At 36.9% G+C, this 14735-nt stretch overlaps 1 protein-coding gene across 1 annotated transcript; it reads left to right on the top strand.

Annotated features, from left to right (window-relative positions):
- Window positions 13629-14289, top strand: LOC107648123 (glycine-rich protein 5). The gene has a single exon (XM_016352119.2). It carries the CDS (start codon window positions 13720-13722, stop codon window positions 14092-14094), a length of 375 nt encoding a protein of 124 aa, XP_016207605.1. The 5' UTR covers window positions 13629-13719; the 3' UTR covers window positions 14095-14289.

Genomic DNA, 14735 nt, shown 5'->3' with positions numbered 1-14735 from the left:
CAGCATGTGTGCGTACACACACTTATGCGTACGCATACGTCCCAGTGCATAACTCATTTATTGCAAATCGCTGGGGGCAATTTTTGGGCCTCCAGGGCCCAATTTCGGGACTTTCTGAAGCTGATTGAGTGCTATATGAAGGAAGGCCTCACTCCATGTGAAGGGGGGAGAAATTAGGGTTAGTTTAGCATTATGTAGGTTGTTTTCTAGAGAGAGAAGCCCCCTTCTCTCTAGAATTAGGGTTTGTTAGTTTAATTTTTTGTAATTCCTACTTTTAATTCTTGTTTTTATTTACTTTTCCTTGTCATCTATTGTTATTGCTTCTTTGTTCTTCTTCATTTCTCTTGTCATTTCCTTTATTTTGTCAATTTTCCATTTTATGAACACTTTTTTATTTTAATTCTAATTAATGCAAATTCATGTTTCTACGGCATTTTGTTGCTTTCCTTGGTTATTATTGCTATTTTCTTACTTTGGTAGCTTTAGAATTTATTTTAATGCATTTTTAATATTAGTTTATTTTCACGCACACCAAGTGTTTGATAAAATGCTTGGCTTAGTTTTTACATAGTTTTTCTTCACTCTTGGCTTGGAATTATTGACTTTGATGTTCCTTGAGTCCTTGATGTCAATTCTTGTTTGATATATTAGAGTAGTTAGTTGATTTGGTCTCCCTTGACTCTATGTGACCCCTTAGTGTTGACATAGGACTTAGGGATTGAAATTAACTATGCCTATTTGACTTATCTTCGATGTAAGTTTAACTAAGTAGGATTAACTCTTCATAATCATCATATGTTTGTGGTCAATGGCTAGGATAGGTAGCCTTAGCTCTCAATTGCTTGCCAAGAGATTTTCTTGCACTTTAAGTTTCCTTTCCTTGCATTTAATTGCTTTTACTTTTATTGCTTTGATGTTAATTTCTTGCATGTTTAGTTTTCACACTCTTGGTTGAGAAATTGGGTGTTTGGGTGGAATTGAGTTGTGGATGTCCATTCTGCATTGTGTGAGAATGGTTAATTAGTTTGGTTTCCATTGACGCTAGTCTTTCACTAAGTAATTAGTGAGTTGACTAGGACTTATGGATTGATATCAATTACGCCTTTTGACTAATTCTCAAGGAGGATTAACTGATTTGGATTGATTCCACACAATTGCCATGTTTGTGGTCCACAACTAGGATAGGAAACTTAGATTACCCACTTCTTGCCAAGAGTCCTTTAATTACTTTCTTTTCAATTCCTTGCATGATCATTTACTTTCTTGCTATTTATATTTCTTGCTCTCTTGCTTTCATTCCCAATTCACCATTTCATCCCATAGCCAATAATATTACATTTAATTACAACTCCTAGGGAAGACGACCCGGGAGTTCAATACCCTCGGTTAATATATTTGGTTTGAATTGTGATAACATTTGATTGATGGTCAATTTGTTGGGTTAGGACTATACTTACAATGCCAATTCCATTTTTTTTTGACAATCAAATTCCTAACCTATGCAAATTGGCCGTTTATCAAAAAGACAAAGGACAATCTTAATGCACGACTTGATCTTCAACTTATGGGTATCAAGAGAGACCTTCATCCTCGTAGAGTGGGCAACAAGTTTGTGATGCCGATAGCCAAATATACGTTGTCAAAGACCAAGAAGGAGAATGAAAGGCAACTTCTTTGTCAGTTCTTGAAAGAACTCAAGATGCCTAATTCGTATTTATCAAATATTGGAAGGTGTGTGCATGTTGAAGATTGCAAAATTTATGGCTTGAAGAGCCATGATTGCCATGTCCTATTAGAACGGCTGCTACCACTTGCAATTCGTGAGCTTTTACCCAAAGAAGTTTGTGAACCGTTGATACATCTAAGTATTTTCTTTGGAGAGCTTTGTTCCAAGGAATTGAAGGTGGACGTTTTAAACAAACTTGAAACCCAGATTACAACAACACTTTGTAAATTGGAGACGGTTTTTTCTCTGGCTTTTTTTTATGTGATGGTTCACCTAACCGTTCATCTTGCCCATGAAGCTAAGTTAGCCGGACCAATTCAATATCGCTGGATGTACTCTATTGAGAGGTTAGCCCTTTGGAATTGACAACAAATTAGAATCTACCTTATAGTATTCTATATGTAAGTTTCTTATCTTCCTTAAAAATTTAATTTTAGATATTTGCGCACACTAAAGAGTTATGTGGGAAACAAAGCTCGTCTTGAGGGGTCAATATCTGAGGGTTATATCTCTGAAGAAGCAATGACCCTTGTAGGGAGATATTTGGATGAAAATTCTAAGATTTCTGACCATGGCGAGAATGAACCTATGCGAGGCATAGTTGTGTTCAAAGTACTTGGCTAGTTTAGTTGTAAAGGGGTATACAAAGAACTTAGTATCTTAGCGCATAGAGAAGCTCAATTCTATGTGCTGAAGAATTGTGAAGAAGTTCAACCATGGGTTGATGAACATATGGCAGATTTAACAAGAGAAAATCCAAGAAATCTGCAGAAAAGGCACAAGGATCAATTTGTGAAATGGTTTGAAAGGAAGGTAAATGAATAAACTTTAATAATTATAGAATTGAAGAGTCTCTTGGCAGTATTTAGTTTTAATCTCTATTCATTAATGTAGACTTCAGATCTACACAAAGTAGGGAGTGCACGGGTGAATAATCAACTATTTTCTCTAGCAAGAGGTCCTGATCGTCGTGCACATTTCTACAAAACATGTGCTATCAACGATTTTACATTTCGTAGCAAAAACCATGAAGCATCTTTGAAGACTCAAAATTGTGAAGTAGTTGTAAAGGGAGATGAATTGACTTGGGGTGTGGATTATTATGGCATGTTGACTGATATTATTGAGTTAGATTATGTCAGAAAACATAAAGTGATCTTATTTAAGTGTGAGTGGTTTGATGTTCCTCCAGTAGGACGAAATCAAAGTAGGGGATATTGTAAAGATGAGTATGGATTCATAAATGTGGATGTTACATATGTTAGATATAAAGATGAACCTTTCATTTTAGCATGTCAAGCTGAGCAAGTATACTATGTAAAGGCAATTAAAAGGCCTAATTGGTATACTGTGGTACGAGTAAAGCCTCGCAATACATATGATGTGCCTGAGCAAGATATCATGCAAGAAGAGGCATACCAACAAGCTGAAATAGGAAGCTTTAATCAAGTACCATCTTCGGGTGATATCAATTTGTTGATGAAATTGGGCAGAGGTGACATAGAGGGATCAAGTGTGGACGTGCCTATGTCTATAGATCAAGAAGAAGAAGAAGAAGGTTCAAATGATAGTGATTGACTTCTTAGTATTTTTATTTTAGGGATCACAAGATATTTGCAATTGCTAAGTTATCCACTTTTGCATAGGATGGTGATTGACTTTAAAGTAGTTAAACTTTAGGAATTCACATCATATTTGCAATTGCTAAGTTATTCACTCTTTGTTCCATTTGCTTAACTTTTTTGAAAAGTATAATATATTTTGAATCTTGTCCAACTTTTATTGATGTGCTTTTCTTTGTGTAATTGTGTATTAAATGATATAGATATTTTATTATTTCATTTCTTTAATGTTATCTCTGTGAGTTTCATTGTAGATTGCGTAACATAATGGCTATACGGAGGTTGACAAGGGCTACTGCATCTACTTCTACAACACCAGCCCCTGCCCCAGCCCCGGTAGCCCTTGTAGCCCCTGCCCCAGCCCCGACAGCCCTTACTTCAGCACCAGCCACTGCCCCTGTTGATAGGCGTATTGGTAAAAGGGGACCTTCGCGTGGGATTGCAACAAATAGGGTGTTGAAAACAAAGACAAATGAAAAATTGGAATTGCCGATCTCTTTGGACAACTTAGCTCCTAATGGCATCCATGCTGATCTGTTTGCATCAGAAATGGGTATTGTTACAAGACAAAATGCTCCTTTGGATGTAGAGAAATGGAGCCAAGTTGAAGATGATGTCAAGCAAAAAATATGCGACCTTGTTTTGGTAATACATATTTATAATTTATGCTATTATGTACATTAAATCTTTTTTTCTGCTAACTAACTTTGACCAATCTTATGTAGGAAAAGTTTGATATAGCAGATACGCAAGTAATATGAAAAATGATATTAGCTAAGGTTAATATATGTTATCGAAGTTGGTTCTCAAGATTGCGTGAGCACTATGAGTTGTATCAAACTGATGAGGAGCGCCTTCAAAATCCACCAAACAATGTTCTTTCGGAGACATGGGACAATTTGGTATCCTACTTTAGAAGTCCTTCTTTTCAAGTTTGAATTTTTCATTGTGACAACCATTGAGGTGTTCTTATATTGTTTTGCTATTTTAGGGCAATGAAATAATTATAACTTAACTCATTTTGTCTTTTGTGAGTTTGGTCTTCTATAGGAAAAAAGTTTAAGAAACAAAGATAATAGAAAGCATCACATTGTACCACATATTATTGGTCGAAGAACATTTCAAGTTGTTAGACGTGATCACGTAAATAGTCTTGAAGTTTTAATTTGGTGTTATATTTTGTGCTATGTCACGTTTGCACTGAACTACATGTGATATTTTAAACTTTAAACTACATGCGATATTTTACACTTTAAAAAATTTGCAGCACCATCCTAGAACTGGTGTCGAGCCTGACATTCAAGAATTGTGGCAAATTAGTCATCAAAAGAATAACGGAGAATGGGTCAATGAAAAAGCTAAGCAAATTGATGTAACATTACTAACCTTTTCTTTTTACTGTTGCATGGAAGTTAAATTTTATCTTCATTTTCAAATCACAAATTGGATTGTGCAGGATGATATTAGTTGTATGATCAATGAATCATATGATTCGGAAAATTCTATCACTCCAAATGAAGCTTTTTTACTTGTGAGAGGTGAGAAAAGTGATGTAAGTTATGGCATAAAGGCTTCAAAATCTAAGTTAAGGATTCAAGCACAACTTCAAGAGGCAATGCAAGACCGTGAGGAGCTAACAAAGGAAATAGACGTGCTAAAAAAAAAACTTGAAGAGCAACAAACACAGTAAGAGAAAGAATTAGCTCAAATGAAAGCTCAATTGAAAGCTCAACAAGCCGTTGTGAACTCTTTCATAGCGCGCTTTGACAGTGAAAGAAGCTAGACAACTAAAGGTACTCCTAAAATTTCTTATGGTTTTAATACATAATCCTAGATGATTCCTATATTATTAGTATAGTTTAATTTGTATATGGATCTATTTATCACATTTTACTTGTGTCATGGTTGAGAAATGACAAATGTCCTATTATATGGTTTGATAAATTTGGTTGTGTATTGGCTGAGAAATAAGTTGTGAATTGATTGTTTTTGTTGCAACCGTAGACGGTGGAAATATCCAAGTTTTAGGGGAGGTTCTGCCCAAATTTTTCTAAACATTTTAGATAAAACTTAGTGGAAAAAAATTATAATTAGTGTTATATCTTGTTTCTAATTTTTTGTTTCGATTTTTCTTATTTACAGGAGTGCTGAAATGGTGACCACATGCTACCTTGAGGGCTCAAGAATATTTTGATTCATAGAGACACTAATCTATGTTAGAAATTTTAACTTTTGGTTAAACTTGTGCAAGACATATAACTTGTACTCACTAATATTTCGTTTTAAAATAATTTTAGCTAAATGAGGCATGTTTGAATTATGTATATTTTTACATATTATATAAATGTAGACTTGCTTAGTAAAATAGTTAATATATTAGTTAATTAAAAAAATAATTTAGTAAATTATGCATGCAATTTGTATTAAAAAAATTGTTAAAAAATAATTATTTTGCTTTTGTAACTAAAGGAAAAAAATGTTACAAAATCAAGTTACATTTTGTAACAAAATTTTATGATAGAAAAAATAGATTGTCACCAAAAATACCATGAAGAACAAAATTTGTTACCACTTTTGTAATGACTTCTGGTTTTTTGTATCAGAAAAATTTGTTACAAAATATCACTATGAATTGTAACAATTCCATTTTTTATTACAAAAACTTTTTGTAATGGGACATACTACAACGACCCCTTTTTTTGTTACAAAATCCTTTTGTTTCAAAATTTTGATTTTTTTTTAACAATTTTTTTTGTTACAAATATTGCTTTTTCTTGTAGTGGATCCTCATCATCGTCCACGTTAGAATCAACCCCGGCGTAAGAAAGACGTCAGCCTTGCATCTCCGTATCATCGTATGGTCGAAGTGCAGATCTGATGGTGTCACCGATAGAGGCGGACCTCCTCCCCACCACAGCAGGCTGAGTGTCGGTATCAAAGCGAGACAGGGCAAGACCAAGATCTTTCAGTGTATGTGGAAATTATTGTTGAGGGATAAAATGGTCCGACCCGTCAAACAACGAAGAGAAATTTGTCCACCCTACTCTGTCCATAGAATCAATCAAATCCTACGTACCCCCTTGGAATGAACCACCTACCTCATAGCTACTCTGATATAGCATAAATTGCTGCATGGAAGATGGCTACGGGGGGTCTCCAGCCACAAAAGGTTTAGGGTAGTAGTAATCTCCAAGAAATTGAGCACACTGCGGTGGACCTTGGGCTCCCACCTCTGGCTCAACTTCTGGTCGGTCCTATTCCGGTAACTCTGGCTCATCGTCCCCAACTTCAGCATGACCGTGACCTCTGCCTCGGTGTTGACAGCGGCGCCTACGGTCTTGTAGAACCAGAGGTAACCTTACGACGGGGGCTCTTCTATACTCTGTCGGGGCACCAGCGGGAATATCGTCAACCCGCGAATCATGCAATGCTTCAGGGGTAGACAAAACCACCTTGTTCTGTCACAGTACCACCTATGGTAATCTTGGCTAGGTCGTAACGTATCTACACAATCAATCCGCAGATGATATGCCTCAGTACGTCGATTAGCCCATACCTCAAACCATTCAGATAGGCGGACCGGCCACCATCCATCATCATTGTGGGCTGATTGTCGATGGACAGTATCAATATTCAGCGGAGGGTTTGGAGGTCCTTGATTTCCCCTAAATTGATGCAACACTCTATCAATATTAAGAATATCAATTCACATGAAAAATATAAGCGGCACCACCACCGTATAAAAATCTCCATGTGGGTGGCCGAGAAATTCCGCAGGTTCTCTAAACAGAATGCAAGGATCCATGTATGGCATCCAATTAAACTACACACAAAGGTATCCCCGTCACTATAGGTATAGATGAACTTGTTAAAAACAATTTAATAATGGCTGCCACCTACCTCATTTACTTGCAGATTGTCCAACTTCAGGCGGTGCCTCAGAAGGCATTGCTCAGCGTAGTCATTCTATCCCTTCTTACACACCCACCTAGTGGACAACAACAACGTTGAAAAAAATCTATTTTCAAAACGTAAAAACATGAAACATTTAACTCCATATCATAACATACCTCGTAGCTAATAGAAAACTATATGGCGTCATCACATTCGGTGCCCAGAAAGGTAGTCTATAGTATATCTATGACATAAGCAATGTATGACACCTGCCCATACCCTCAACATTGTAATCCATTGCTAAGCACATAGCTCGATATAACCAACAAAGAACGGTGCTACCCCAACTATAAGTACTAATGGCATCATAATCAGCCAATAACGGAAGATATCGAACATGGACCGTGTTGTTGGCCTTGTCCGATAGTAGCACGCCTCCTAACAAGTACAGGATGTAACAACGTGCATACTGAATCAGGGCATTCTCTTGTAAATTAAGTGGCATCTGCTGAAGACGATTCCTGAGCCAGTTCAACTTTATGTTGAACTTCCTTAAACCTACGTGGCCGGCTGGAACATCACCAAGAAGTTCGTGACACCATTGCCAAATATCTCTTTGGTAGAACTTGCTCTATGACCTCAAAGTACCACTGACAGGCTCGTCATCAATAGGTAAACCTAACTGCATTGCAACATCCTCCAAGGTTATGGAACCGATGAAATGTGTGAGTTTCGGGACGCCATCGTTCAACAAAGGCACTTATAAGTGGATTGTCATACTCGAAGGGCTTAATTAAAGAAGCATGGTAAAATCCTATTTGTCTTAGATAAGGCTCAAGCCTCTGCCGCCTAATCTCCATGCTTGGATCTGCTGGATCCGACATGAAAACATCGACAAGTTTGCCATGAGGAGTAAGAACACGTGTGGGCTGCAACAGAAGAAAAAAACAAAAAATATAATTAAAAATACTTTAACTAAAATTATGTGTCGACAAAATTAGTTTTAACAATATTACTAATAACATCAATCACCTTAACGACTTAAACTAACCTTATGAAGTAAATGTGCTGCAATATGAAATTCGTCCAACCGATTAAGGTTCTCTTCCACATTAATCCCATCCCCACTCATCTTAATTTTTTTCCAAACATAACACAAAACATTAAAATCACATCACAAGTTTTTTTTACCACCACCACTTTTTTTTAAACTCTTTTTCCCTTTCACCCGAATGACTCATAAGGTCCCCTCGCCTTCACCTTTTTATATGAGTTTCAGCTCCCTTCCCATGTGTCCCTTGCCATCCAACACAACTAATGCATGGCTCGTACAAGGACTACTCCTTACTGAAAACTTGCAACCTTGACCACCCATTTCGTGGCCTCCAAAAATGAAATTCCCATTTCATGAGTGCCACCAGCGTATTTGTAACACCCTAATTAGCCTAAGCTTTACCTCGCGTCGTAAAGTAAGGGTTAATCAAAGATTACGATAGTTCTAAGCTCATACATATAATATATAGAAAGGATTAATATAATCTAGAAGCCCGATGAAGGATATAGCTCAAAAACAGTGTTTGAAAAGCGCAAAACGTACAAACGAAGCTACTAACTTAAGGAACAAGATATAGATAAGATATAGCAAAAGATAATAGTATAATATCATAAGAATCTAGCCACGGCTCGCGGAGTTTAAGCCGGATAGCCATATACAAACCATACATAAAACCAGACAATAAAAATAGCTTATACAAGTTTTTTTCTCTAAAATACAAGCCTCTAGGCAAAGCAAAATACAAAAGTAAGAGATGTATAACAAAATAAACAAAAGACTCCAAAAAGGTATTCAGATCCTCCGCTTCTGTCACCATCCAAGCAACTCACCGAGGTGGATTGCGACCTGTATCTGAAAAATATAACAGAAATATGGTATGAGAACCGGAGGTTCTCAGTATGGTAACAGTACCTAGTGATGTAGGATATAAGACCCCGGGACGCCAGAGGCAATCCTAAGCTCCATATCCATCACAAGATCTCATCTTAAGGCATTCTAAAACCATAAAGCATGATTATATAAATCTTAACATAAATAAACAGGGTACTCTATCTTAAGGGATTTTTATTCAAACTAAACACCGCTGTCCTACAGCCTTCACCAACCTATCCTCCATGCGATCCCATCGCCATCGCCTTCTGAACATCCTCAATCCCAGTAAAAATCACAATTAATTGCAATGCAAGTAAAACACAAGTAGAAGCATATAAGTCAAGTAATTTTAGTAAGCAAATAGATTTTATTAGGCATACAATTACAAGTCGGCAAAGCAAACAAATAGATAGAAAATGCACATGATGAATGCCTGCCCTATTGGCTGTGATATCACATTGTCGGTTCAACTACCAACCCGACACATCTCCATGGAGATGTTGCCCTTCGGAATCATCGTTGGAAACCCCCGAGATATAGTGCTTAGATCACTGTCCAGGATTTTGCGCCTACACGCTCTATTGATCCGAAGGGATGCGAGCGGGATACTCTTGCCACAGACCTCACATCTCAACGCAAAGGGGATTATACCACCGTCCTTACGCCGCCGCCGCTACCTCGACAGGCGGGATCCAACCACCGTCTCTGTCGGGCGCATAGCGTCTCATAATCTCAATTTAAAACAGTAGTTCAATGGTTCTTCAGAAAACATTTCCAACACATCAATGAAGAATCATTGCACATTCGAATCCTCGACTCGTCTCAACCACTGTCCAATAAACATTTCCATTCCGAGTTCTCGACTCAGCTCAACTACTGTCAATTCACTTTTCCGTTCCGAACTCAAATGTTCATCAGTTCTCATCTCATATATCAATCATCCTTCACATATCATCAAACCATCCTCAGTACACCCAAAACCTAATCCCCCGTTTTCTAATTTTTTATAAAAATCATCAACTAAAATCCTTAGGTTATTTCCCATGTTCTCATACTCAAAATCAAGCCCAAAAGTCTTAAAATGGTGTCAAAAAAGCTTACAATCTTATTGGAAAGGTAAAATATTTGAAAATAAAGTTTAAATTTGAGAAACAGGGCGTGTGCATACGCACAGGGGTGTGCACGCACATGACCTGGAGAAGTTTTAAAATGTGTGCATACGCATAGAGGTGTGCGTACGCACAGGTACAAAAATTCACAAGTTTTGTTCACTTGCACAAGTTGGGTGAGCGTCCTCAACAGAATGACCTTTCCCAACGTGTGCGTGCGCACAGGGATGTACGGACGCACAGGTTGCAATTCCTCATTGGGTATGTGCGTGCACAAGCTGTGCTAGCGCTATGAACAGATTGCCTGCCTCTGCGTGTGTGTACGCATAGGTCTGTGCGTGTGCACAGATTAAAAATTTTGTAGAGGTGTGCGTGCGCACAAGGCTGTGCGCGAACATACCAGAAATCACAAAATTCTGCAACTTTGCAGAATTTCAGATTTTTACACCAATCTTTGAATGATCATAACTTCCTCTACAAAAATTCAAATCTTACAAACTTTATATCAGTTTAAAGGGTTTTCAATGGACTTTAATTCTAAACAAATTTCAACCAATTTTGAAAACTGAGGCAAAAGTTATGATCAGAAAAAGTTCACCAAAATTTCTTTTTTACCAAATTTTCACCTATACTCGATTTACCAATTTCTCAACCACATCCAACTAGCTCAAAACCACACTTCCATTCACAGCACAAACTACCCTCTTGGGTCAAAATTCACCATTTATACAACTTTATCATCAACACCAAATGTGCAATACCACAATCAATATTCATTCCACTTTTCCAACCACATTACTAAATCATCAACATCAATATCCCATATATTAACACAATTCACATCTCAACTTCACATAATCATTCTTCCTCATCATATCATTATCAATCATTATAATCAAACTCAAAAATCATCAATTCATCATAAATCATTACATACCATCATTCAATAACTCAACAATCATTTTAATTCACCCCTATCCTATGGGTCACTAGCCTAAGTGTCCATGAATATTATATACTACATAGAGAAAACCGAAACCATACCTTGGTCGATTTCCTATGTGCACCAAAACCCCAAATGAGTACAAATTGATCACCAACAAGCTTTCCAACACAACCCAAGCCACCAACGATCACCAAAGGCCTGCAAACTCACAATGATCAAACTATATATGCATAAACCATTACAAATCAACCTAGGGCTCATAAAAATTGAAAATTCACAAGGGTTCAAGAGTAACTCACCTTACCCAACAGTTTTGGAAGCCAAAACCACAAGCAATCAAGTGCTAGAGTGTACCTAAACACCCAAAACACAAGATTTCACTCAAAACCAAACCTTAAAACTCAAATTTCTCAAGAACATGAAAACTGGGCAAAGAAACTCGAGAAACTTACCACAATGCTTAGATAGATGTGACGGGCTCAGCGAAAGCTTCGCGTAGCCGCTGACGGCACACGAATCAGAGCACTGTAGCTCAAGATATCGCGAAAAGAAGAGATGTGTGAATAGTATTTTAATGGAAACCCTCTTCTCTTCTTCAATCTCTCTTCTGCTGTGTGTGGTGTTAAATGAGGTGAAGGGTTCATTAATGAACCTTTATATATGTTGGGCTTGGGCCCAACTTAGGCCCGGTCCAACCCGTAAGCGTTTTAAGCCCGTTTGGCCCAACTTCGGGCCAAACCTTTAAAATTAACGCTCGGTTTTCGACTTCTAAGATTTTTTACTGTTTTCAATTTCTCTTGCACAGCACCGGGCAGACTTGAACTGGTTCAACCGACTCAACTGCTAGTTCGCAGTTTTTCATGGTTTTTCGCAGAAAACACATTTTCTAACTCAGAAAAACTTATTGAGTCCAAAAATCATATTTACATCCTCAAATGCTCACCCTAATTTTTTGAAACCTAATTTAGACAATTAATTACTTAATTAAACAGGTAATTAGTCGCGGTTCTTACAGTATTGGTTCCATTTCGCTGACGCTGCCTCTGAAGTCCTCCAATTCGTGTGCGCCAGTGCTGATATGTTCTATTTCGTGGATGCCAGCAACGGATTGGGAGTGCAGCTTTTCTACCTGCTCCTGTCGGCTCCAATTCGTGGACGCCCCAGCTAAATTGGAGGATAACTCCATTTCGCATGCACCCCCTAAAGTGGCCCTGCGCATTCCGAAACCCTTTCTCTACATGCATATTTTGGAAAATAATACATTTCTCTTATTTATTTATATAAAAAATCCCAATGAAAAATATCATATGATAATATATTAGAAAAGAAAACTGCATTTCTAATGATAAAACAGACTACTGTTAAAGTTATTGCAACAAAAAAATAAAACAAAACAAAAAAGATTGAGTAGAAAATGTACCTAAAAAAATACGTGATTAAGACAAATAAATTAAAGAATAAAGTGGCAATTAGATTTTTGAAGATGTTGACTTTAGATTAATTAGTTTTTGAAAAAAAAAGTATTAATTAGATTCTTCAATATAGTAAACGGTGAATATGTATGTCTTTCTGTCAATGAATAGTGCAAAACAAAATCGAATCGTCCATGTATTTCGATATTTACAGTTATACATTTCTTGTTATTGTCACGTGAGCAGGAAAATGATGTAATTTTAAATAGTAAAGCATTTATTATCTTTTGAGTTTTCACATATCTTTTATCAACTGTTCTATTTTATCACAAATTCTATCAAAATAAGTGAAGTTTCATTCTAAAAATTGTTATTTACATGACTATCTTTTTTAGATACACATGTCAGAGTAGTTATTAGTATGTATAAATATTACCGTTATGTTCTAGTTGATGAATTGATAGAAAGACATCAAGTGTCCACTGTTTACTATCTTGGAGGACTAAATTAGTATTTTTTTTTAGTAATCCAAAGTTAAAATCTTTAAAGACCTAATCACTTTTCTCTTAATTAAAATACAAATTTTTGAATTTGTTGTGTAAACAAAGAATAAAAAAAAAAATACGTAGCAAAAAGAATGTGATGGCGATGGAAGAAAAAGAAAACAAAAGAAAAAGAGATTTAGCGAAAGTGGTTAGAAAATTGACGGAGATAGGGCAAAAAGATTAAATTGAAGGGATGAGAGAAGAGAGGAAGGGGTGGAGGCGCAGTGCAATGATGGTTGGCTACGTAGAAGATATGATACTTGACTGATTTGGCATATAAAAATGCGTTGATACAGTGGCTGAGTATTTTATTTTATATTTTTAATAATATATAATGGTTTGGGTGACAGCAAAGCCCTTTACAGAGACATTAAAGTCCTCATTTACCATTCACAACTACCCCTTTTGGCAAACACACTTAGCTTTTGCCTTTATAAAGGACACTCCAAGCACTCTTAGTACACACATCTATCTTAGAGTAAGACAGAAGAGTTAGCAGGGTGGTGCAGTTACATACACTCACATAGTAGAAGAAGTTATGGCTAGGTGCTGTTGTGTGTCTCTTCTTCTTCTTCTTCTTGCTGTGGCCACAGCAAGTGCAAGCAGAAACGTCCCAAGCGACGCTGGCCTCAATGACCAGAAGAACGTCGTCACCTTTGGCGGTATTGGTGGTTATTCCGGGATTGGCAACAACGGACTCCCCTTTGGAGGTGGCGCTGCCGGAATAGGCGGAGGATACGGCGGTGGACTCGGTGGTGGTCTCGGTGGTGGTCTCGGTGGTGGTGGTGGCCTCCCCACCGGGATGGGTGGATTTGGTGGACTCGGTGGTACTATGGGTGGTGGTGGGCTTGGTGGTGGTCTCGGCGGCGGCCTGGGTGGCGGTACTGGTACCGGTGTTGTTCCTTTCCCTTGAACACATGAATATGATGCTATCATCCTTGAATGTTTTTGTTTGAGTTTATGTACCTTAGTGTATGCTAGTGTTGTACTAATCTAGTGTTGCATTATTATTGTATCTGTGTCGTCCTTTATTTTTTGTCTTTATTTTTGCGCTCTATATATGTATGTCCTTAATTAATTAATTAATTAATTTACGTTTTGTTTACGTCCATGGTACTCATCGTTATCATATATAAGTGGTTGCTACTTGCTAGCTTAGCAGCTTCCATCTTTAATTTGTGTATGTGTTTCCGCTTTTCATATATATATTTCACTTTTATGTAGTGTCTTAATCAATATGTATGCAGTACCTTAATTTTTTAAGAATTATATTAGGTAACTAATAATTTTTTTGAATAATATAAATAATTATTAATCAAATTAAAATATACTATATTTTTAAATTATCAGAAGTTAACGAAAAGGCATGCAGTTGAAACCAGATCTTGTTATAAGAAAGCTCCCGCATTCTTCATGCAATATTGCAATGTACACTATGCAATGTGATCCCTTAATAATAAGGGTGTTCGATAGAATTCAAATTTTTAATATTAATTTAAATAAATGAGTGAATTAATTATAAATTAATTTAATTTAATTATATTTTAAAGAGTA

This window comes from Arachis ipaensis, chromosome B06, assembly GCF_000816755.2.
Source record: "Arachis ipaensis cultivar K30076 chromosome B06, Araip1.1, whole genome shotgun sequence".
Lineage (NCBI taxonomy): Eukaryota > Viridiplantae > Streptophyta > Magnoliopsida > Fabales > Fabaceae > Arachis > Arachis ipaensis.
Note: the sequence above shows the minus strand (reverse complement) of the source record. Positions and strands in the feature narration are given on the sequence as shown.